Below are 27,474 nucleotides of genomic sequence, written 5' to 3' on the forward strand. Positions count from 1 at the left end.
AAAATTCAGGGTTTCATGGAAGACTTTTTCAATGGGAATATGACACTTTGGAAGCAGTCACTTTCAGATTTTAAAGGAGGAAATGTATGGAGTGGACTTTTTTAGAGAGGAGGGAGGCAGAGAGAAGAACACTGCCTTTGTCTAAGTGTAGATCCATCACAAAAGTCAAAGATGGAAATACTGAGCATCTCCTCTCTGACAAGTGTTAGACAGGTGAGTGTAAGGGGGTACAGAGATGGAAGAGACATGACAGTGGAGGAGTCTGTAATTTAAGATGGAACAAAGGAAAATATTATTCAAAATATAAGGTGTTATACTAGAGGATGACAGATTGTTCCCTGGGGTTTGAGAAAGGAAATGATACTAAATTGATAATAAATGATACTAAAGTGAATCTTGAAGGATGAACAGAATTTTGCCAAAATGGCATATAGAGGAAGGAATTCCCAGCAGACAGTGAAAAGCAGTGGGAGTACACGGTATGAAGCATAAAAAATGAGGCCAAATCCTCCAGCTGGGCTCAGTTTGGGCGTGCTCTTGTATGGCATGCTCTTATATGGCATGCTAAGAAATTAGGACTTATCCCTTATGTAATGGGAAATAAATTATTTTCCTTGCATTTTAGAAATAAAAACTTGGATAATGTGAGAGAAAAATAAGAAACAATAAGGGAGATCATTTAAAAGGCTCCTGGGAGAATCTCAATGAGACATGATAAGGATGTCATTGTTAGGTGCCACATTCAACAAATATTTCAGATGAGTCACATACAGCAATACCTGATTGTGTGTGAATGAAAGACGTGTTGAATGAATGTGGGGGCAACGCAGCAGAGCAGCCAAGAATGAATGTAGAATGGTTTTAGACTCAACTTTTCTGGCCTCCTTTCTGAACCTGCTATTTATGAGCTGCAAGAGTCTGGGTGAGTTATTGTAGCTCTATGCTTTAGCTTCTTCATTTATACAATACAGATAATGATGATCTTTACCCTGAGGAGTTCCTGAATTCAATGACTTAGTATATTTATGAACTCGAACTCGGTTTAAACAGTGACAGGAACAGAGAAAGACCTCCTCCATCAGTGCTAGACAGTGGGTAGTCTGGTTCCATCGCCCATGGTTTTAACTATGTATATACCATATAAATAGGACTATGATCAAAAAGAAACATTCTTTTTGGTTATGAAGATGGCCTTAATTATGGTTTCAAGCGATGATTTTTTGAACTAGAATAAGGAGATGATGGATGGATGAGACACTTCAAAAGAACTGGTGGTACTTGCTAAATCATAACATGTGCTGGACGAAGATGGAGGACAAAATTTGATTTTTCTCAAGGTTTTGATCTCAGGTCCCAAGAGAATGATTTTACCCTTGATAGAAATGAGTGAGAAAGGAGGTTACAAAACAGTACCTAACTCACAAGGTCTTTGGAGCCTTAAGCAAGACAATCAATGTCAAGGATTTAGAAGAGTGACAGGCATGGTTTAAACATTCAGCAGCTGTTAGTTATCATCACAGTCTCAGGAGCAGATGGGACTTCTCTGGATGGCCCTGGAGTCTCATTTCTTCCAACCTTTAGTTCCTTAGCAGAGGGCTACTTCAGCAGATCTGAGTCAGCCCAAAGGAGAAGTAGACATCAACCACTGGGCTCCAGGGGCCTCCCTTTCCTAACAAGGCAGCTTTTCTGACTCCTGCCCCCATAATGCTGTAAAGCATTAAAGTGCAGGCTCCTCTCTACTGGAATCTCGGCTATGGTATCAGCTGGCCATCTATGCCCTGGCAGAGCTAAGAGCTTGGGGGATTGGGTGCACTTTATTACTTCTCTGCTTATAGTTCTCACCCACCCCCAATTAACTGTATGTCATGTCTGCATCCCAAAAAACAATAGAAATTTGATGACAGAGAAGACAGAAGGAGGCTGAGATCTGGGACAGATCCGCACAGGACTCACAGAAGCATTTCAGGTTGGGAGATTAAAACTTGTGCCCAAAGGGGTAGAAAACACCTATAGGCAACAGGAGGTTGTGGCTTAGACTCAAGTCAGCAATGTCAGGGTTAAAGATAAAATAGCAAAAAACCAGAATGAGGGGAGGGGAAGATTGCTCAGAAATCAGAGTGAGCAGTATCCCAACATCTAGGCAGGGAACTGGCAGCAGGGTGATATGTCCAGGGGTAGCAAGATCCTAGCCTCTGGACAGAGGTTCAGCAACAGGGATCCAATCTCTGAAAGGATCCCAGGAAGACTACCAGTGCTAAAAGAAAGACTGGCAGTACTAGAAGACTGGACATACTAGGCAGGTTATCAGCATCTTTCAGAAAATATCAGATGTTAACAAGTGCTACAGCAAAGATCTATGCATGGCTATACTTGTAAAAAGTAGATCATAGAGAGTAAGAGGAAATAAGCAGTGGCTGGAATGAAAGAAAACTCAAGTGATCAGAAGTAGGGTCTGTTCTGGGGATATACAGGCCTCAAGAGAAACGTGTCAGAATAAAATAGATCATAAAATTGAGTAATGATTACAGTTTGGTCCATATAAGTATTTTCTGATACAATACTATCAAAAGCAAATAGTTTCTGAGCAGTATTGGGTGACAACCCCCAAATTTTCTTGAGCTTTTCTGAAAAAAAGGAGGAGACTAAGAAATATTTGTGGTAAACATCTCAGAGAGTATCCACAGGAATCATTCTTCAGGCTGATCTCAAATCAATTTAAGAGGTCCCATGTAGCTCTCCCAGAATCTGTGGGATCCCTTTTTCAAAAAGGCTCATTTCTACAACTAACAAAGCACCAACTATCTCAATAAGCCTATATTGTTCACAGGTGGAATAGCTCAAATTGCTTAAAAGTATGAAAAGAACAAAGGTAGATAGATAATTGTCAATGGTACTATCTCAGTCTCAAGTCTCTGGTTAATTACCCCTGGTAAGCATCACCATGAGGTTAATGAAGGGGGGTAGGGGGACTGGAGGGGAGGCTTTAATCACTGATTCTACTTTGTGTCCTTTCTGATTATGAAGGCAACCAATCTCCAATTACGCCATGCCGAAACTATTTTAACTATTTAAAAAAAATTATATACTCAGTGGAAGAATACCTAAAATATCTAAATTTGATGTGATGGTTAATTTTATGTGTCAACCTGACTGGGCCACAGGGTGTCCAGATGTGTACTCAAACATTATTCTGGGTTATGTCTGTGAAGGTGTTTCTGGATAAGATTAACATTTGAATCCAGAGACTGAGGTAAAGTCCATTCCCTCAATGTGGGTGGGCCTCGACCAATCTAATGAAGGCCTGAACAGAATAAAAAGGTGGAGTGAGAAAGAATTCCCCCCTCTCTGACTGACTGTCTTTAAGCCAGGACACTGGTCTTTTCTGGTCTTCAGACAGAACTGAAACATCAGCTCTTCAGTCTTGAGCCTATGAGCCTTGAATCGGCTTTCAGATTGGATCTTAGACCACAGGCTCCTCTGGGTTCTCAGACTTTTAGACCAGTAGTGAAGCTCCTGGGTCTCCAGCTTACCACTGCAGAGCTTGGAACCTCTCAGCCTCCGTAACTGTGTGAGTCCACTCCTGCTAATAAATCTCTCTCTCTTTATACATCCTATACGTTCTGATTCTCTGAAGAACCCTGGCTTATTATCAAGTGATTTATTATCTCTTTACTATATAAATCTACATTGGTTAAATTTACCAATTACTCATCTATCAGAGAAGTTTCAGCCCTTAAAACTTTTATGAAAGGCAAAGAAAAAGGGCCTGTACGTAAAGCCAATTTGCTCCCGTGCCCTCTCTCCTCTTGTTTTGGAAACATCTTCAACTCTATCCATATACTAAGTTTGGAGTTCCGGAGCTGTGTTCTCTGCTGGTCTTGCATAATTCATTTTTATTCTTATAGTTTGTGGAAGTAATATCTGATGTTTCTCCCCCTCTGATGAGTTTATTTGTACAGTAAATTGAAGCTTTTAGAACATGACCTTGTCCCTATTGGGAGTTTTTACCTCCATTTTATCCACCTAAATTTACTAAATTTTATCCTTTCCTTGCAATTTTTAAAAATTATTATACACACATACGCACAATCATGTTTTATTCATTTTCCCTTTAAAAGGCATAGAATATTTTAAAAGTCCCAGAAACACTGTAGAAACTAGAGTAGATATGGTATCCTGGAGTGCGATTATAAATTAAAATGTCCCCTTTGCTTCCTAAAGAATAAGTCAGTACCTAATATCACAAAACCTCCCCCCGCCCCAGCCTCTTTCCCCTTTCATGTTGGAATATAATGCTTCTATTGATGTGAAAATGCACCAGCATGCACTGAAGTATAATTAAAGGTAGATTTCCACTCAGCTTGCATGATGACAGTACAGCCACGTTGGGAATTGAAATGTAATAAAAAGTCAGCTAGGTGAAGCTACCCGGGAGCAACATACCATTCACTCAAATGCTTTTTACTTGGTCCCATGTGGCTCTCACAGCCAGTCTATTTGTGAATTTGGGAGAAAAACATTAGCAAAGTATGTTGTAGATTTGTCCAAGATTATCTATATTTATAAATATCTATAGATCTGTATCTATAGATCTCCATCCCTTTCACTTTTGTCTTTTACTAAACAAGAGGAGATACGCTGGCCAGGCACAAATCTAGATTCCTACTCAAAGTGAGCACAGTGATCTGGGAATCAACCTTCCCTAGACTCAAGCTTTTTCTAAGAATCCAGAGCCATGTTGTCTTTCACATCTTAAAATGATCGATTTCTGAGCTTTTCTTGAACATCTTAGAGATCTAGACGACCAACAAAAAGGAAGGAACTCTAAAAATTAATTATTTTTAAGATTTTATTTATTTGAGAGAGAGAGAGAGAGTGCACAAGCAGGGGGAGGGGCAGAGAGAGAGGGAGAGGGAAAAACAGACTCCCCCTGGGCTGGGAATCCAACATAAAGCTCAATCCCAGGACCCTGAGATCATGACCTGAGCTAAAGGCAGATGCTTAACCAACTGAGCCACCCAGGAACCCCATGTATTTCTGGTTTCTAGAAAGCCACATAACAGATGAACAAATGGAATAAAACCACATGTCATTTGGCACCATATCTTTTTTCCCCAACTAAATTACATATTCTTCCCTCAGAGCAAAGTGTGACTTTTTTTTTTTTAATTTTTAAAGATTTTTATTTATTTATTTGAGAGAGAGAGAATGAGAGAGAGCAAGCACATGAGAGGGGGAGGGTTAGAGGGAGAAGCAGACTCCCCGCCGAGCAGGGAGCCCGATGTGGGACTCGATCCCAGGACCCTGAGATCATGACCTGAGCCAAAGGCAGATGCTTAACCAACTGAGCCACCCAGATGCCCCTAAAAATTAATTCTTAGCTACTGTTTTTGGAGAAGTATATGTAGATTATTTGGGAATAAAGAGATTTGCATTCATTCATTCATCATTACAAGAGAAAAGTAAAATTTGCTGTTCCCTGATAGCTAGCAACAGTTTTAAGAGGAAATGCCTTTACATATCAATTCATCCATTTATCCATCTATCTATCCTGAGGGGAAAAAAAGGATCTAAATTACATGGAAAGTGTGGCATTTGTTCAAAATTAGTTATGTGTACTTTCAAGTAAAAGCTCGAAGACCCAACCCCCAAATGTCTGCATCCAAATACAAAAAGCTCCATTTGTTACGTAAGTGCCATTAAGGACATTAATTTGAAGCTCACTGTTTAAGGACAAACTTTTTAAAAATTGACTATATGCTTCTAATAAAGCAGAGAAACTAGAATTTTGGAATTGATATAACTTAGTCTATGTAATTTCCATTCATAATGTTGTTAACCATTATACTTTTTCAGTATATCATTTTACCCTCAATTATTTTATAGTATAACTTTTTGTTTTGTTTTGCTTTAACAGTAATTGATATTTATTGTAGAAAATTTGGGTATTATGGAAAATGTATTAAGATGTTAGTACTGAAAAAAATGTTAGTAATGGGAACAATAACCCACCAATTAGAGATAATTACTATTAGTATTATTCAGATTTTTTTTCATTCTGAACTGTTTTTTAGCTATCTATATATTTCTAATAATAATATTGGGATCATATTCTATACAAATTTTCGTTAACATTTTAATTCACTATATTATACTTTCCAATGGTATTAAATTTTATTTGAGACACAGGATTTCTTTTTTTTTTAAATATTTTTTTAATTTATTTTTTTGACAGAGAGAGACACAGCAAGAAAGGGAACACAACCAGGGGGAGTGGGAGAAGGAGAACAGGCTTCCCGCGGAGCAGGGAACCCGATGCCAGGCTCGATCCCAGGAACCTGGGATCATGACCTGAGCAGAAGGCAGACACCTAACGACTGAGCCACCCAGGCGCCCTGAGAAACATGATTTCTAATGACATAATAGTATTCCATTTGATGATACAGCCTTTAAAAGCACCTCTTCATTTAAAATATTTAGTTTGTTTCCAATTACTTTTTTTTTTTTTTTAAAGATTTTATTTATTTGACAGAGAGAGATGCAGCGAGAGAGGGAACACAAGCAGGGGGGAGTGGGAAAGGGAGAAGCAGGCCTCCTGCGGAGCAGAGAGCCCGATGCAGGGCTCGATCCCAGGACGCTGGGACCATGACCTGAGCTGAAGGCAGACGCTTAACGACTGAGCCACCCAGGTGCCCCGTTTCCAATTACTTTTATTATTTTATATATGTTGCAGTAAATATCTCTGTGTACTTCTTTATTTCTTTAGAATCAGAATGATACGAACTTAATAGTCAAGAATGACATTTTTAAGGCTTCTAATAATTATGGTTTTAACTTGAATTAAGGAGTATAATATACATACTAAATAGGTCTCCAATCCCTTTGCAGTGTAAAAAAACAAATCATTTTAAGTATGTGAAGTATGCCTAGATAAACATTATTTAATTTTTAAGTTGTAAAAAAAATTTTTTTTAAGATTTTATTTATTTGGGGGCACCTGGGTAGCTCAGTTGTTAAGCGTCTGCCTTCGGCTCAGGTCATGATTCCAGGGTCCTGGGATCGAGCCTCACATTGGGCTCCCTGCTCAGCAGGAAGCCTGCTTCTCCCTCTCCCCCTCCCCCTGCTTGTGTTCCTTCTCTCACTGTGTCTCTCTCTGTCAAATGAATAAATAAATATAATCTTAAAAAAAAATCAATCAAGATTTTATTTATTTGACAGAGAGAGACAGAGAGACAGCACAAGCAGGGGAAGCAGCAGAGGGAGAGGGAGAAGAAGACTCCTTGTTGAGCAAGGAGCCTGATGCAGGGCTAGATCCCAGGACCCTGGGATCACGACCTGAGCTGAAGGCAGATGCTTAACTGACTAAGCCACCCAGGTGCTTGAAATCAGAGAGCTGAAAATCATATCTCAATAAACAAAACACAAAAAACAGTACTGCAACCTAAACTTTTTCTTCTCACGTGATGAAAAAGAAACCTCATGAGGCAAGTTATCACTGAATTTTCAAAATTGGTATGAATTCTTCCCAGAATTAATGTACTAACTACATTTTCAAATGTTCATAAAATCAAGAGAAGAGATATTCTAATTGCTTAGGACAGACTATGCCAGGAGCAGTTCCAGGGAAATGCATTTGCCAACAATAAACTGGAAACATGCCAGTATTTACCACCAAGTTCCCAAGCTACACCAGAAGCCAAGAAAATGTCTACTCCATCTGCCATGATCTGAATGTTTGTATCTGCCCCCTACAAATTCATATGTTGAAATCCTAATGCCCAGTGTGATGGTATTAGCAGCTGGGGCCTTTGGAAGGTGCTGAGGTCATGAAGGTGGAGCCCTCCTGAATGGGTTAGTGCTGTTACAGAAAGACCCCACAGAGCTCTCCAGCACCTCCCACCTGTGAAGACAAGAACAAATGAAAGCAGCGGTCTATAGTCTACGACTTGCAAGAGGGCCTTCTTCAGCAGAATTCAACTACGCCGGCACCCTGATGGCAAGCTTCCACCTCCAGAGCTCCGAGGAATAAATGTCTGTTGCTTAAACCACCCAGTCTATTTTGTTACAGTAGCCTGATTAGACTAAGACACCTTCCCTTAACACACCCAAATGGAACTCAAAAGGATTACAAAAGACACTGTAATAAAACAAAAATAAAACGAGGCCTCACAAAGATTTTCTTTAGAGACAGAAATACAAACAAAGATGATCTTTACTGAATACATGCTTCTGAAGCAGTGCAGATGCTGGAAAGTCATTCTAAACTTGAAGGAGTATCTATGTAAACAAAACAAGGTTCTAATACTTCAGCTAGAAAACAGCTGATTTAGAAGCAGTGCATTTTCTGAATGACTTTTCTAAAAGGCTTTGTTTACATGGATAGAAATTGATTTTTTTCAATAGGTAAGAAAGATCATTAATAGAAATCACTTCCCTTCCACTATATAAATGCTGAGTCAAACATTTTATGACCTTCTTAATATGGGTAGACCACAACATTAGAGTATTACTGTAAACATCTGTGCATTAGTGACATAAAATTGAGGAATTTTCCAATAAAAACCTTATTTCAAATGGTGGGTAGTTTTTTTTTTTTTTTTTTTTTTGACTATACGTCAGACAGTAATACACATGCATACTTTTTTACTACCTTTATAATACTGCAGTATTGTTCCTGGAAGACACATTTAGTTTTCCAAAACGGATTGATGGTGTAAATACCTCCAAGCAACTGGAACTTTAAAAAATTCCAACTCTTCAAATGAGAAGACAGATCTGTAGGTCAATGTTTTCCAAACTGTAGGTCACAACTTGTTTTTAGGTCATAAAATCATTTGATGGGTCATGAAAAATTTAATGGAAAAAAAGAGAAAAAAAAAACATACAGTAAGAGTGCATCTAAAGCAGCAAAGTAAGTTTCAGTAGGTATTGAGTGCGATATAAAATGTTTCCTTATGTTTTCTGTGTTTTTATCAAAATCATTTGAATCTGGAGGATGTTATGCTAAGTGACAGAAGCCAGATACACAACGGCAAATACTGTATGATCTCACTTTTATGTAAAACCTAAAAAAAGTAAAATTCACTGAACCAGAGAGTAGAATAGTTGCCAAAGGCTGGAGGGTGGGGAAAATGGGAAAATGTTGGTCAAAAGGTACAAACTTTCAGTTATGAGATGAAAAAGTTCCAGGGAATCTAATGTATAGCATGGTAATTATGCTTAATAATACTGCACTGTATACCTGAAATTTGCTAAGAGAATAGATTTTAAGTGTTCTCACTGTGTATGTGCACACACACACACACACATATACACAAAAGTAAGTGTGAGGTGACAGATGCATTAATTAACTTGATTGTGGTCATTATTTCACAGTGTATATATATTATCATACACTTTAAAAAGTCACATTGCACAACCTGTACATGTAAATATATATAATTTAAATTCGTCAAGCCTACCTCAAAAAAGCTGGAAAAACAAATTTCAAAAACCCTAAGTAATTTTAAAAACACAGTTCTAGGCCCACCTTCTCCAGGGTTCCGATACGTATGTTAAACAGTATGCTCAATGAACACATGTTACCCATCTGTTCCTTTTAGCACTTTTCCCCCCTTTTATTACTTACTCGGAGCCAAGGGAAAAGCATAAATCTGTATTCCCCACTCACTAAGTATGGTTCTAAATAGAAATAAATATAATGGAATGTTTTATAAAAGTTGATGTTGGAAAATATTTTCACAGAAAGATAACCTGCTCTGCAAAGTCAAGGTTACTCGAAGTTTGACTGAATTTTACAAGTTGAGTCCAGTGTCAAGACTAATGAGACCTGAAATCAATCAGAAGGTAGAGGGAAAAATACAAGGAGGGTGAAAAAAATATTGAATACTAACTTACAGGATTTAGTTTGACTTTATCATCAAAGAACAATGTCGTCCAAGACAGAATAAAAAGGCTTTTGAACCACTTGAATGAGCTTCATCTTGGACCACAGAACTTATTCACATTTTAAAAATAAAACTGAGTTACAAGTATGTACTAACACACAGTACCTGAGTGTCTCTACGATGACTTCTCAATGCACTACCGTACAGTGTTTTTCTTATGCGTGTGTTCACACAGAAATGCTAGCAGTGACTGCTTTTGTTTTCTAAATTTTAGGTATCTTCTACATTTTCACAACCAAGCTATTTTAAAAATAAAATAAAAAAAGGACTGACATACTTCAATGTTTATGCTGCTGATAAGAATAAGGTAGACATGAAGGATTTGTTGGTCTTTGAGAAGAGCATCCACACTTGCATTCACAAAAAGGTGCTAAAGCTGAGACATTTGTTCAACAATTCAGTGATTTATAAATCAGTGGTGTTTATACTCCAGGTCAAACAACATATAACAAAGCATGCTAAACATGTAATTATTTCCTTTGATTTTTCCTCTCTTAAGAATCTGAGAGCCAGGGGTGCCTGGGTGGCTCAGTCGGTTAAGCGTCTGCCTTTGGCTCAGGTCATGATCCCAGGGTCCTAGGATGGAGCCCCACATCTGGCTCCCTGCTCAGCAGGGAGTCTGCTTCCCTCCTCTCTCTCTGTGATCTCTCTTTTGCTCTCTCTCAAATAAATAAATAAAATCTTCAAAAACAAAAATAAAGAGAGCCAAAAAAATGTTTCTATTGTAAAAAGCAAATGCTCCTTCAAAGTTTTCTGAATTGGAAAGTTTACACCTCTTCATAGACAATGGAGACAATTGTTACCTTCCTCACTTTCTGTAGCATTTATTATAAAAAATAATAATTAAACAAAAAGAAGACAGACATAATACAGAACTATTTTCCTTTGTTAAAGCAAACATTAGTGCCCTCAGTTAACTTATCTTTCTAAATTATTTTCTCAGTGTTGCTACTTACACTAAGTTACTCATACCTTTAATTGAATTTGGTAAAGTACTTTAAATACAGATGAAAACTGCCTTCTATGGACTCCATTTGTATTTATAGGATGGATGAATGAATGTAGTCATATATGGGATTCCTTTGTTCTTTCTTTCCTTTATTTTTTAATAAACACAGTTTAAATGAGTATAAGATATAACTTTTTAAAAATGTATGTGCATCTATATTACAAATCTTTCTGAAACTTGAGCAATGATAACTGATAAGATTGTGGTTTCCACTCTGTCTATAAAAAAAAATAAATATTTGGAACAGTAAAGTATTTTCACTGGGATATGTAAGATCAAGGTTACCGACATGTTGGAATTTCCTATCAGTTTCCCTTAATTTGCACAGATTCTTGGCTAAATTAACAAAAATTTCTCAAGTCCAATTTTATCATATTTAAGCAAATCTCTTAATGTAAATTAGTCATTGCATATTGGATTCCTTTCTTCTTTCTTCCTTTTATTTTTTCATAAACACAGTTTAAATTAGATGGAAGTATCTTAGAGTCTTAAATTAGACCAAATTAAACTAGGGAAATGTTTATTGATCTCGATATTTAAGATCCTATTATTTCCATTATAATGGTTCCTGTTACATGGAAAACCACCAGGAATTTGGGTTTATTCAGAGAATGTCAAGAGGGAGGGGGGCCTTCATACTTATATTTTTATGTTTTTAGTCATTAGAAAAGAATCATTAATCATAATAAAATCTAATGGGATGTTCTTCAACTGTGGTAAATATTTGTGTGTTTGTTTTATGTGTTTTTCTGGTCTCTCCAGATATTTTCTATTTGCTCTAAATCTCCCAAGGTGAATTTATACTGGGAAGTAGTGATAAAATATGGTTGATCAATCATTTGGACTCCAAACATTCAGGGGAAAGCAAAACTAACAAAGCAAAAACAGAAAAAGTAAATATCTAGGTATTTCACAATGGCTTTTGACTTCAATAATTCAGACACACCTCTGATATAATGGTCCCTTTATCTTCCTTGAATCCTTCTCAGTAATAGTCTATATGGCCATGCTCTACAGAAACACAACATCTATTTTATGAAAGGACGCATATCCTTCAGCAGGAAATACTCTGTTAGTGAACATTAGTTTTTTTTTTTTTTTCACTTTTTTTTTTTAATTTTTTTATTCTTATGTTAATCCCCTTACATTACAACATTAGTTTTAGATGAAGTGTTCCATGATTCATTGTTTGTGCACAACACCCAGTGCTCCATGCAGAATGTGCCCTCCTAAATACCCACCACCAGGCTAACCCATCCTCCCACCCCCCTCCCCTCTAGAACCCTGTTTGTTTTTCAGAGTCCATCGTCTCTCATGGTTCGTCTACCCCTCCGATTTCCCCCGCTTCATTCTTCCCCTCCCGCTACCTTCTTCTTCTTCTTCTTCTTCTTCTTCTTCTTTTTTTTTTCCTTAACATATATTGCATTATTTGTTTCAGAGGTACAGATCTGAGATTCAACAGTCTTGCACAATTCACAGCGCTTACCAGAGCACATACACTCCCCAGTGTCTATCACCCAGTCCCCCCATCCCTCCCACCCCACTCCCCACTCCAACAACACTCAGTTTGTTTCCTGAGATTAAGAATTCCTCATATCAGTGAGATCATATGATACATGTCTTTCTCTGTTTGACTTATTTCACTCAACATAATACCCTCCAGTTCCACATTAGTTTAAAGGGCCACAGTGCTAACTCCACAAACACTCCCAGAGCACCTCTAATGTAGCAGGTGCTACTCTATACGCTAGAACAGAACAGGCACAGCCTCTACCCTCAAAGACCTGACAGCCCACAGGGAAATGACATGGACACAGACAACGTAACATGTTAGAAACCTCGTCAGGTGTATACCTATGGTGTCACGAGTGAACATGGAATATTTCGACATCAGAGCCAACAGTCATGCAGTTGAGCATTTTGTCATGAACTTCCTCTCTCAGTATTTGGTACATTTGTACAAGCTGCTCAGTCAATGTTAATTTTCTCTGTCTTCTATTTCTAAGTAGTTCTTCACAAAATAAAAACATCTACTGCAAGGAACATCTAGAGAAATTTGATGAAAACTTTTACTATTTAAGAGTCCACCATCATGACTAATTTTTCTTTGTTTACAAGATCTCAGCTTTCTTTGTACCATATTAATCAAAGAATATCCCAAGGTTGCTAAGTTTGTTCAATTAACAACAATATTACCCAAGCCTCAGTGTATCATACCACTGTGAGGTCAATTTTAAAAAATTACCCGCTAAGCCAAGACAGTCAGTCTTCCCTCAGTTGATACATACATCTTGTCATTCTTCTTTGTACTCACCCCTTGTAGTTTTTCTTGAAAATCTGCTTAAATTTAGCAAGATCACTCTGAGGTTTTGATTCAAACAGTTGCATATACCTTTAAAGTCTTGATTAAATTAATATGTACTTGCTACTAATAGTAAAAGGTATTTGAATGTCCATAAAGTCAAATAGTACCAGGCACTCTTACGTCAGTAAAATAGACATTCTTTGTAAACATAAAATATTCACTTAGAGTAATGTCCATTGCCCTATTAATGTGAACTAGCATGTATAAGCAATAGAAGATCTTGGTGCTCTGAGACAGTCTCAACTACATTTCCTCCTCCACCCCTCACCCTCTGAGCCAGTTTCCAAGGTTCTCTTATTCAGTCAGTACTCTGGGCAGCCAAGTAAGAATCTCACCAAGTCTGAATCCAAACATAACTACGAGCACGCAACACCAACAAAACAAAAGCAATGACAGCTGTGGAAATCACAATAGCAGTTTCAGGAGCAAACAGCAAACCGATTGCACTAACCTGAGGAAATATCTATTTGGCTCATCTTGGTCTGCGTGACGTTGATGTGAACACCAACTTTGCTTTCAGTGAGGTCAATCTCCACATTGCCCAAATTATCTGCAAACTGACTGAAAAGCAGGAGACCGTTTGGATTCCAAGTCCTGAACTGGAAACTGACTGAAAACAGGTCCTGGTTAGGCCGTCCTGGCACCTCCAGGTAACTGGTAGCATTGAAAAAGACAGGCACTGTGTAGGGCTCCACACACGAGAAACTCAAATTTCCCTGGAAAACAAAAGGGCACGCTTTGAGACAAATGCAAACAAAGCTACAGTCTGTGGATGTCAGTGCAGAGCCTGAGCTTGTGCCAAGCTCTCACAGGCAGCAACAGGATTTGGATTCAGCACCCGGACACCTCGGCATCACTCTACTTGGAGTGTGTGTCTAACAGGGCTCAGCAGCTGGCTGTCAAGATGAGGAATTAACAAGAACCATCTGTCACGGAATCGACAGACTGACAAGCCTGATGGGATGGGATGTGTCCCTGTGTGGTGGACATGAGTGTGAACCACTGGACTTTCTAAAGAGGGCAGAAAGCTGCTGCTCCCCTCCCCCATTACTGATGATGCCTCAGCCAAGGAGGAGATGCCACCGTCCTCTTCTGGATGGCCTATGTCAAGTGTTTATTCATATATTACTAGTCTCACTGGGAACTACTATGGTCATTTGGTTGTTATTAATTGATATTATGGGACAAATATTCTTGGTTTTGATCCCTATACCTAATATATACGAATTAATATTAACTATATAGGATCAGCATAATTGTGATTATTTCGATTATTGTTATATTAAATTCCTATGAAGTGTGCATATATTATAAAGAATTAATGCTTCTGAAAATAGTAGTATGAGTGTACAAAATAAAAACAAGCTTGTGATAATTGAAGTCTATTCCTTTCTTCTTTCTTCTCACTCTCCCTCTATTTTGTACCAAAAAAAAATTTCATTTACCATTAAGACATGCTAAATGTTGTATTCCAGTGTGTAAGTACCTTCCTTTTAAAGTTCTGAAAATCTACGTTTGCTTCCAACTTCTTTTATCCCACCATAATATTCTGAGGAATATAATTTGTTGGCATTTTCATCTGGTCCTTCAATTATTTATTTCACAACAACACAACACCACGATATCTAGGTTTAGACAGATCATTCTTCCATTTCAGCACATTAACCATTACATCTAAGGCAGGCTGTCCCTCTGAATTAATATTCAAACTAAATTTACACTGTAGCTTCACAAATAATTATTTTTTAACTGCTTACTTTTACTGATGAAAAGAATTGCCTTTGCCTAATAATTGAGATGTTATAACAGACCACATACCCATGTTGTGGGGAATGTCTCCCAATAAAATTAAAGGTCCTTTCTGAGTAAAGGTGCTGACTCAGAAGTCAATGAATAATGAGGTATTGGAGGAGGTCATCAAGAAGACTTGTGACTGCCAGTTAACCCAGGAGCAGGACTCGGACAAATGGAGACTTCTCCGCTGTCCTCGGAATGTGTGTTCCTCACTCCAAGGATACAGTCTTAAGATAGAGATGTGGTGTTGAGGCTATCCAACCTGGGTACTGAACTGGTTAAGGCCTCCTGCATCCATAACTAAATCCAGGTAAGACCTCTAAATAAACTTTTAAGACTTGGCAGGCAGGAGCAGAGATGTACTCATCTTGTGGCTTCCCAAGACAAGACTTAAATTCCCTTGCTTATTAAACCTGCCACCTACCAATGTGGGGTGGTCTGTCTCTTCTATCTCTTCCTGCCCTCTGCATCCAGGGGCTGGTTGCAGATTACACTCAGGAAGCTGTCCGGGAGGTTGTGAACCAATATTAGGGAATGGGTGTGTGCATGGAGATGAATGCAGGATGAATGTTGAGTCAATTTCACTGAAATACCAGAACCTGACATCTTTGAAAGCAAATTTCCTTCATAAATATTTGTCCTTGCAGAGTTGCTTACAAAATGTCCCACTTTTCTCTATCCTGCCTAAAATTTTAATATGTACATATATTTTTGTTTAAAAGTTTATCCTATGTCTGCTCATTCTATTTCAACAAACATAATTATAGATAATTTATGCTTTACTAAATATCTTTGTTATTCAAGCTAAAATAGCATTTATAACTACAATATATTTTGTAGTTAAAGCTGTTCTGGGAATGAATCTCCGTAGTAAAATTCTTTATAATTTAGGTGCCTAATGAATGCCTATCAGGACCAACTGGGAGGTTTGGGCAGAAATAACATTTTATTTCTTCTTAAAGGTGCAAAAAACATTCTGATGATTTGGATTCCGTATCTTTTTATCTTAAGCAATGATTTCTGAGAAAACAAAAGGACCCTGGTGCCATTTTATCCAAAGCTTAAGAGAGTGTATGTATTAATACTGTTCTAGGTAAGAAGTAACATAACATGTAAGGAGACCATGACCTCGGGGGTCACATACTGTGAACCCACTCACATTCAATCATCTTGGAAAGTTATTTTTCCAGGCAAAGTCTCAGGGTTGTTTTTTTTTTTTTTGGCATCTATAAAATGTATATGATAACATCTCTACTCATGTTGTGGTACTATTTCAGATTGCCATAAAAGTAACATTCCTAGCACAGTGCCTGCTGCCTATAAATAGAACTATTACTATTTGTCTCTATAGCCAATACTTATGAGATAATTTCAAAGTTCAACTTTTTATTCAGTAGAAATTCATTATTTTGAAGAAAAATAAAGAAAAATCTCACATTAAATTATTATTTTATGCCATAATAATTTTCACACCCAACCTGAACTCCTGTTTATTCATGAGGGGATTTCTATTTGTCCAATCATTTTGTGACAACACTAGGCTCCAGTGTGGGGCAAGAGACCATCAGAGCTCTTTTGGAAAACAGTGCAAGCACTCGTAACATCATTTACTGCCAGTGGCTCTCAAATGTGGGTCTTGAACCCCAGCCTCTTCCAACTAACACTTGTAGGATGAAGTTAACTCCTCTTTTTGCTGACCCATAGGGAACACACACTAGACTTCTCAGCTGATATCTTTCAGTGATCCTAAACAGTGTCATGGGGAGACAGGTATGCTAGAGCGTTCTTCAATTTTTGCTCTCCTCCTTGAAGTAGTTAAAGCTGGAAACGACCCACAGCAGAGCCGGAAGAAGATCACTATTAGGTTCTACGTCACAGCCTTCACTAGCCAGTGGCAGTCGATCCTTATTTAACTGCCTATACTTAGTATGGTTAGGGCTTTCACAAAAAGTGTACTTACTTACTTACCTGGATCAATTATCTTTGGAAACATGGAAATGAATATAGCAAAGTTCCTGGATGTAACACTTTTAAAATACTGAATTAAATCATAAACAAGAAATGGAGATTCATATATGATAAGACATCTGGAAACGTTTACGGGCTGCTGAACTGCCGGGATGAAGCACACACTGAGGAATGCCTGAGGTATGTCCCTTTGATATGGGGAATTCAGAAACACTGGGTCAAAATCCTGTGCCCCATCTAAGTTAAACTTACTATCTACTGCAGGCTAATTTAACTCAAAAACCATTATTTATTCTCAGAGTATATCCACTATCTACACTTTCTTTAGGTAATTCTGTAGTTAGTCTTACACTGCTGAACCCAACACAAGCATGACGGCAAAATGCTATGACGATGTTGTTGTTGTTCAATACTCCAGAAAAAAACAAAACTTCTTTGATTTTTCTATGAATCACTATTTTGGAGTGAACAATCTTACCACATTTGAGGGCTCTAGTTTCTTCCTTCTCGCAAGATCAGTTATGTTGATACCATTATAATTAATGCTTTCCATACAGCCTTTGAAGTTCTTTCTACTGCTGGAACTTGGCTTCCCAGAGAAAGGTATGCCTCCGAAGGTTATCTTTGAGAAAAGAAAAAAAATGTAACATTCACACTGTATTCATCTTAAAAAAATATTCACAATAAATCAGGCAAAACTATTAATACAACCAAGGCCAGTTATACAACCAAGGTCTGTAGATCTCTCCCAGAATATACAGACATTTTTTTCTGCCTCCAAAATCTGTTGCATATTAAATTATGCTATGGAAGTATATAACAGTATTATTAATTATGGGAATCAGATTATAACTTTAACAAGAAAATAGCAATAATCTCTTGTAGCCACTCAAAGACATTTTATAAATTTTCCTGAAATGTTTTAAAAGATTTTATACAGCAACCTTCTTTTATTAAGTAATATTAAAAACACATTTTTATCATTTATCATTCAAAGACATACTCCTAATAAATACTTCTAGTCATCATGAGGTAACCAGTACTAATGTAATACAATGATAAACCCTATGTACTATGTAGACTTACTTTAATCTAAATGACCATTAAAGTCAAATATTCACTAGACTTATTTTTAACGCAGAAAATAGTTCAAAAAGTCTCATTACTATATATTCGAAGAACATATTAGGAGATGGGGACTGTTACTTTAGCACTACAGGCTTAGAGATATTATAGGTCTTCTGAATCCTAAAGAATAAGGTGGATGCGCCCTTTACTGTGATTCTCTGGCTACTACCACCTATAAAAAGAGAGTATGTCTTTTTCCTTGTATCTTTGGCCAAATTACAGTACTAAAGTGTCAATTTCCTATAATACCAAATTATACTTAATATACATATTGCCATAATGACATTTACTGCTAATAGTGAATTAGTGGTAAATAAATCTAAATACTAACCAGAGCTGCAATACCAAGATATATAATCCAGATGTTATTTCTCTTTTAATTATTATTCAATGTTACCATTATCAACTTTGATAAAGCTTTGAAAATGAAAGCAATAGTTAAGACATTTTTGAGACATGTTAAGGCTCCAACCAGTAAGGCGTTTCATATTTGAAACATAAGGCACAGATCTTTGTGTTCTAGGAGGCCATTAACAATTTATGTTCTTTTATTTAGTGTCATGGTATTTTAGATGCTTAGTTTATGCAGAAAAAAAAGCACAAATTAATGATAGTTTATGAGACAATATAAAAAAACAAAAGACCTCACTTAAAATAAAATTTGTTAATAATGGTTAGTTGAATATGTATCATTTACCATAGAGTTTATATATGAAAGAAGGGAAAACTGAGAATAAATAGATAGAAAAGAATTAAGAAATGACAAAAGGAAAATTATACAGTAATCTAAAATAGTACAATTTTTTTTCAAGTGGCAATAGTTTCAAGTGGCACTAAAATGAACTTATTAGGAACTAAATAAGTATACCTAATACCAAAGGTAACAATTATTGATAATTATGTGGAGTGTTATATTTCTTGTCTACAGTTTATTTTACCAATTCTTTCCCAGTTGATGGTAATAAAAATCTATGCTTAACAACAGGCAGCATCACAGTTTGACATTATTACTAAATACCAGTTTAAACATATTGTCTCATTATTTTTCCACATGCCGTTGGGATGATGATTAAACACTCCTATGGTTTCTCTGCTTTCAGCAAACCTCAGCACATATCCTATGTCATCCTCAGAGGTGCCCTAGTGAAGCAACACGAGCTCAATTTACCAGATTTCCGTACAACTAAAAGATGTGGGTTCAAATCCCAATTCCTAATGTAACTAATCCTATGATACTAGGTTGCCACTTCTTCTGATTACGTATTCTCATCAGTAAAATGAAGTGCCTGGACCACAAAATATTTTCTGATATTATAATTATTCAGAAAGTAAAAAAAAAATGTTGCAATTGTTAGATTATTCATCAGATAGTCATATAACTCATATGACTGGCTTATTAATATTATCATTCAATAACAACCCTGACTCTTAAACCAAATAACCACATTGACCATTTTGTTAGCTACCAAGAGTTCACAAAATGTGGCAGAGATGGTAGATACTTCTAAGTGTCCTTTCTCCCTACCTTCTTTAGGAAAACAAGAATGCTTTTCAGCTGTGCACACTGCAGCCAATATATGGCACTTACCAACCTCTTTGAATCAAGTTTTGGTCTTAGAGATTAAAGTAGTAAGACTGTGTGACTCCAAAAACTATAATTAAAAGGGGAAGGGAGCACAACCTTCTTTACTCTTCCTTCCCACTGGAATGCAAAACGGAATGTGAACAGTCACCTTGGATGATTCGCAATGGGGCTGGAATAGCAGCAAGGTAAAAGGAGACTGGAGTCCTACTAACCATGATGCTGCCACTTGAGCCCAGGGCTCCCTGCCTACAATTACCTTTTATATGGAGGAGAATAAACAAGCATCTGTTACATGCAGTCTAATTAATCATAACTGATTAATATGGAACTGATACATATAGTGATTTCTATTACTTCCTATTGCCTCCTCATATACTAATGCTATGACAAATGTGCTATTACATTAATTTTCCAAAAGGGGACTATGATGTGTCCACTGTCACACAACCAGTAAGGAGCAAAGAGGGACTCAACCCAGGACTTTTGTTCCAGCTTGAGCCATGCAATTAATTCTCTACAAAATCCTAGCTGGTCTTTCTCTAAAATCCTAGCCTAGTTCTACAACTAGCAAGGGGCATTCATTCTTCCCCCTCCCAAGCAGAAATGTATTGCAAAGGCAATGGCGTAACATCCACAGGGTCTATCCTGGAATTTCGCTGAAGAAAAGAGAGAAGCCAGGCCAAACATCAGTGTGTGGTCCTGCCCTTTGGTTGAGAAGAAGGATATGTATCTGTTTACCTTTGTACCCTTCTCAGGGCACCATGCGGCTAGTAGCTTGCCTGCCCATGGCGTTTGGCACACTTTGCAGTATAATTGGGCTCCGGGAGGTGATAAGGTGAACTCTTAGCCACCTTCCACAAAAAATGCCCACACTGAGTTACCTCAACAGAGCAAGCTTGTTTTCTACTGCTTCTTTCATGATGTACATCTCTGGGAATAGTGATAGGTATTAATTTACCCCTATAGTGTGCTGAATCTGCTCATACTAGCTCATGAGAACTGACTATTCCACAGAGCCATTGTTAAAAATTAAATTATATAGTTTTAAATTACATGAAACAAATAGTAGCTACTAAGAACTCATCTTTATATTTTTATTATTATGTATATTCTTGAGATTAGTTATGTTCATTTTATCTATATATGATGGGAATACCCTATCATGATGTGGTATAATAAATATATTTGGTATTTGTTCCCAGTTCCAGGCACAGAGCTCCTAAAACCCTTGGAATGTCCTGAGTGGTAGGAATGTCTTCAGTTATTCATAACAAGCCTCCTTTGGGGTCTGAGTCTAGTTACTATATGGATCAGTCAGAGAGGTAGGTGTGAAAACACTGAGACTCTCAACTCAACGGACTCAGGATTCTTTATCAATAAATTTGAATTTCTTCCTAGTGTCTCTCTCTAATATGTCTCAGGTGTTGTCATCTCTAGCTGAGGTTCTCAGAGATGGTATGTATATTCATGGGCTTCAAGGTGTGCCTGAAACTGCCGACCCTGAGTGTGTGCATGAATATTCATGAATTTCATCACAAACTCAATACAGTCTATGACCCCAAATTTTTAATTCTGTTTTTTGAAAATTGGAATTGTGTTTGCCCATTACTAATGTTCCAGGATCTCTCATCTCCTCTACAGTACTTCAAAGTTTATTAATTGAGGATGAATAATTCATCTTTACATTCTCTCATACAGTGGGAGATAAGCCACCTAAGCCAAGAAATGTACTAATTTAGAAAAAATAAAACTTCTGGGATTTTCATATTCTTTCCCTTGCAACAATCATTTTGCTTTAAGAAGATTTTTTTGGGGGGGTACAGTTATTTTCTGATAATCTTAAATTTATTTTAACATTAATAAAGTCTCAATATCAGGGTTTACATAGCATAATCTATTTTAAATTCCTATTTAGAAATATATGTAATATATTCATCTCACAGAAAATTTAGAAACGATTTAAATATATAAAAGAAAATAACACAGTTGTAAATTATCTTATGGTGGGCATATTTCACATTTTTAAAAATTTATATATAGATACTGATTAATATATATATGTATGTGTGTATATATACAAATAATTTCAAAACTGGGGACAAGGCACACTGAGTTGGCACAGAAAACTCAGGGCCGCAGCCACCATACACCTTCTATTTTTAAAGGATATACAGCAATATTTGACATGTTCTGGGCATTACGTGAAACACTAGCTTGAGCTAGTTCACCATTCCAACATCCTGCTACCCTCCTTTTGATGATTTCCTGTCCTAGTGAAGGTGGGTTTTTTATCGTTTCTCTCTCATAAAAAGTGTCACATGAAAGTAAAAGTGGAACAGAAGATGAAGATGGCAGTCAAATCTGATTCCAAAATCTGAGGAGTTGTACCATGCAGGGACACTCATCCCATTAGCAAGTAATCATTGTTGTTTTAATAATTAATTTTTTTTCATTTCTTTTATCTGTATTTTTTTTTTTTTTTCAAATGGCTACTGAGTTGTTAGGACATAAACATTAAGTTGTCTGGCTCTAACTAATATAGAATGGCCTAGGACAGCTGTGGAAAAATTAGTAACACACTGAGGGTTCCTTGAAGTAAGAAAGTTTGGAAACTTTGCTGAATAATATTTCATCCAATTTATTTAGTGTTATCCCTTTTCTCTTGGAATTATAACACTGTGTTGAACATCTTACAGAACTCTTATCTCTATATATGATTAACATTTTTGGTGGGCATTTTAAGGTTGAGCCGCTCTCTAAATAATTTATTAAAAAACCTGAAATTTCAGCGTACCTGTATAATATGGGAATATACAGTTTTTATGGGACCAATACGATTTTTTTTTGATCTTTGATCATTTAGAGGATAAAATATGTCCTATTTATGGACAACCTCTTAAAATAGTCTATATTTTGGGGCGCCTGGGTGGCTCAGTCGGTTGGGCGTCTGCCTTCGGCTTGGGTCATGATCCCGGGGTCCTGGGATTGAGCCCCGCATCGGGCTCCCTGCTCCGCGGGAAGCCTGCTTCTCCCTCTCCCACTCCCCCTGCTTGTGTTCCCTCTCTCGCTGTGTCTCTCTCTTTCAAATAAATAAATAAAATCTTAAAAAAAAAAATAGTCTATATTTTGTTTCTTCTATGATAATTATATCTGAGAAAATAGAACCTGACAAAAGAACTATCTATAGTCATGAAGTCATAAATGACTTAATATAAATCAGAACTCAGGATTTCTTAGTCAATATTTTGTAATAAATATTAAGCAATCCTGTGTTTATAGTATATTGTCTATCCTCAAGAATAATAGGTGATCTATATCATAATTAATTACCAATGGAAAGATTACAACTTACAGTTTTTCTGGACTTACTAAATTGCCCTGATGACATGATAAATGGTCTGTTCCCTTTAAATTATTACTTTGGTACCAAGATTTTTAAAATATTTCAAATACTCATAATTACAAATTTAGAAATGAATAAAATGACAGTATTAATATATTAGGCCCTGAAGCTGAAAGATAATTTTTCTTTGGGGAATAAAACGAATGAAGCAGGCAGGTATGTGACTGACAAGAACACAAAGACGCAGTAGGAGACTGAGGCAGCCACTCAAGATGGAGCACAATGGACGCGTCCTCCAGCCCACCTCATAGTCCAGGTCCAGGTAGTCGAACTCTCCGTTGGTGCGGAAGTGCTGCATGCCCCTGTCCAGGGTGAGGTTAATGCTCCGGCCCTGGCGCTCAATGACCACAGAGTGCCAGTGGTGGTCATCCAGCAGACTTCCAGTCATCACGGACGTGTGGCCATAGATGGGGCCAAGCTGATTGCTTCCTGAGTCATGGAATGAACAGAAACGAAGCAGTGACACCACAGTTACTCTGTGTAGCTGCCAACCTTCCATCACAGCCACGGGCTAGTACACCACTCAAGTCCTATCCACTGATGCTAGCATGGGGAAACCAGCATGTAACTATACTTAACAACAGTTTGATATTCAAAATACATAAAAGCTATTAAAGATGGAAAACCCTTCCTTTAAAAAGAAAAAAGAATATGAGTTTTTTTTTAATGTGCCATGAATTCTGATACATTTGATACATCTTACAAAGCCGGTGCCCCATGGCTCCGGAGCCCAGTGCCTGGTTTCTCATGCTGGCTCCCCCACTGGCTTGCCCTATGATCCTAGGCAAGCTGGCAGCTTCTCTGCACCAATGCTGCCTCGTACAGAAAATGGAGAAAATCAGGATACCAGCTTTACAAGGTTGCTATGATGATTAAAGTAATTAGCGCATGCAAGGAACTTAATCAACTTCTTGGCATATAGTGAACATTAGCTAAATGTTACCTGTTAACAGTCTTTTATTGTTGCTGTTATTTTTATTATTGGTCAAGAAAACACAGCGTGACACTTTCCAGTTTTCACTGACTCCAAAAGCAATAATTTTAACCACAATGTAATATTTAATGGTATGGAAAATTAACTCAAGTTATATTTTAAAATAAAATATACTTGCAAAAATATGTATGTAGCATTAATCTAGCTTTGAAAGTAGATTTCCATGGCAACAAGACTATAACTGAGAGTGAAAGTTTGTGAGAATCCAAAATGTTTACTAAGGTCATCTCTGGATACTGTTTACATGTTTTATACTATCTTCCATTTTGTCTAATCAAGTACTGCTTTTCATGACCAGGTAAAACTAAGTGCTCTAAAAATACAACATGGTTTCAGAATAAATAGTATAATAGAAATAGGAGAAACACACAATTGATTAGAGCATTGAATTATTTCCTCTTTTCTTTTTTCACATTTAGGATGATAATGATGCCTATACCTGACATTTTCTGTATCTTTCCTGGATCAGATTTTCTTTCCTTCTGGTGATGAAACCAAATGTGCTATGACTGGGACTGTGATTATAACTATCTGTGTACATGCGGCAGTGGGGCAGAGAGGGAGAAAGAAAAGTCAGAATAAGTCTAAGTGAAAGGATACACTCTATTTCATTACTCTAAATTACTTTAAATGACTAGAAGACTGAGTAGCAGCTAGAGATGCCTGATATTTAGGTAATGGCATTAAAAAGGCACCGTGGACATATGAGTGAGTGCATTTCCATGACTGTCATAAATTCCAATCAGTCAATAAAACTCTGTAAGTAAACTGCTTTCCAGTGAAATGGTAATGATCCTTCTGTGAGGTCAGAGGATCAGGTACTAGTTTCAAAACAGTAATGTCATGCCTACATAAAGCACAGTGGCTTTTAAAAGGTTCCTCTTTGTGTTTCACTTAAAAAAAAAAAAAAAAGGGAAAGGTTTGAGAAAGTAAACATCCTTAGATATAATTCAATTGCTCTGAGTGTGTGTGCATATTTTTAAAAAGTACTTACATTTTGTTTTCTGATACTTATCCCCTAAGCGCCTATTTCTCCTTATCTTCTACTAAGAATCATTCAAAAATGATTTAGGGCTATTTTTTCCCCAGGCAATACACAAATACATGTACATAATTATAAGCAGAGGATATTATAAAGAATTAATATGTACAACATTAATCACTCATTTCCACCACTAAACATAGTTTGGTCTACTTCCTTCCAGTTTTTTTTTCCTATACATATATTTAATTATATACATATACCCTTATGTGTGTGTATATAATCAATATAAAAATATTGAAATATTATTTATAATATTTTATACTACAGTTTTAATGTTTTATAGTATTTTCTATAGAATTAAAATTATTCATAGACATTTTAAATGCATATCAACATATTTCTATATGTTTAGCTTTTTTTTTCAATTTTTGACATTGTAATCAATACTGCCAAGTACATCCTTGGAATTAAATCCTATACCCATTTCTCATTATTTCCTTATGATTACTGGACCAAAACATATAGGCATTTTTTAGATATCTGAAGACACTATCAAACTGTTTTCCTGAAAATATTTCCTGATGCAAAGAGCAGTACAAAGAATCTTGTCACATACTCATCAATATTAATATTATTTTTAAATTGATTTACTTAAAATTAGAATCACTATTTTATTGTGCATTTATTTTATATATAGTGCAGTTAGTTGAGCATTTGATGTTTACAGAATACTTAACAATTTTTCTTCTGTGCATTACCTTTTATGCCCTATGCCTACATTTTCTCTTAAAGTCTTGGTATTCTTAGGGAGTGGTATAAATTCTTATTCATGAATGACCCTAAACTTCCATATTTGACATTTGCATTTTTCAAGTTTCACATGCATTATGATTTTATTTAATGTAAAGAATTCAATATTTTTGTGTAATTAAGTGATCCAGCTTTTTGTGTGATCTTCTTCATTTTTTTCTTATAGAAGCTATTATTTCCATCAGATCAGATTTGAAATGAGGAAAGTTTTATAATAAAGGGTAAATCTTTATAGACACTGTATCAAGTATTACCAACAACAAAAAAAACCTAATTGAAACTATACTTTTTAGTATAATACTGATTTTCAAAGTAATAAATTTAGTATGTAGAACACAAGCCATTATTCTAGAATGTCTGGAGACCACTCAGACTGATAAGCAAGTCAAAAATGCAGGATCTGTTTTTGTGTTCTTATCTTTAGTTTTGTAGCTTTGTACTGGGATGCATTTAACATATGAACTTTAGCTATTAATATATTTTAGATATAATATTTTTGTAGAATTCTGTTTTATTATTTTTTAAAGATTTTATTTTTTTGACAGAGACAGAGATAGCAAAAGCAGGAACACAAGCAGGGGGAGTGGGAGAAGGAGAAGCAGGCTTCCCGCCGAGCAGGGAGCCCAATGTGGGACTCAATCCCAGGACTCCGGGATCATGACCTGAGCCGAAGGCCAACGCTTAACGACTGAGCCACCCAGGTGCCCATCTGTTATTATTTACAACAGAAAAATTTACGGAATGTGCGATGCCCTCCAAAAACTTCTTGCATAAATCCTGAAATTTTTAGCCAAGCAAGAGACTTAAAAATGCTTAAAAACAACAAAAACCCAAAACAAAACAGGAACTATTTTCCAGTCAATATTTTATTTCTCTGATTCATGATTATCTGATTTCTAGTTATATTTTGTTTAAAAAATTCAGTTCCACATTTCTCGTCTTTTCTTAACCTATGTCAGTAAAACTACTGTCCTTTCTATTCCACTGAGGGAAAATCGACTGTAACCTCTACGGGGCCTAAGCCAACAGTCACCTGCCTGTTTCCATCTTAGGTGAATTCAACACAATAGCGGCCTTTTTTCTTTCCCTGGTCTCTGATACCTCCTGCTCACTGCCTATTCCCCTCAGTCTCCAGGTAACACCTCTCAATCTCATTCATACACGTAACTCCCTAATAGAAATCTCAATTCTGATGTCTAATAAGCAACTAAAATACACCATGTCCATTTTAGACCTCCTCTTATTAGAGGAAACTAATAATCCTTTGTTAGAAGAAACTCTGTAGAGAAACTATAGAGTCGCCTCTACTTCTGAAAATGGCACTTAAGTCCCTTAGGTGTCTAGGAATTATCCTTCACTTATTCTCGTTCTTTCTCATTACAAATCATGCTGAACTTACCACTAAAATCACCTCCTAACTAGACCTACTTCCTTCATCTCCACTGACAGCCACCTCTGCAAGCCAGGGCCATCTCTCCCTTGCCTT

The 27,474-nt window shown here is 36.7% G+C and overlaps 1 protein-coding gene across 1 annotated transcript in view; it reads right to left on the bottom strand.

The window, feature by feature from the left end:
- CNTNAP2 (contactin associated protein 2) overlaps positions 1-27,474 on the bottom strand; it is a 1,911,935-nt gene that overhangs the window by 1,022,305 nt on the left and 862,156 nt on the right. Inside the window, exons 6-8 of the mRNA XM_045864107.3 lie at positions 23,444-23,628; positions 17,562-17,705; positions 13,773-14,037 (exon numbers count right to left, since the gene is read on the bottom strand). Coding sequence (XP_045720063.1) covers positions 13,773-14,037; positions 17,562-17,705; positions 23,444-23,628 — 594 coding nt within the window. The remainder of the gene's footprint in view (positions 1-13,772; positions 14,038-17,561; positions 17,706-23,443; positions 23,629-27,474) is intronic.

Source organism: Mirounga angustirostris, unplaced genomic scaffold (genome assembly GCF_029215605.1).
Source record: "Mirounga angustirostris isolate CCGP_5_RB_7025 unplaced genomic scaffold, mMirAng1.0.hap1 SCAF_12, whole genome shotgun sequence".
NCBI lineage: Eukaryota > Metazoa > Chordata > Mammalia > Carnivora > Phocidae > Mirounga > Mirounga angustirostris.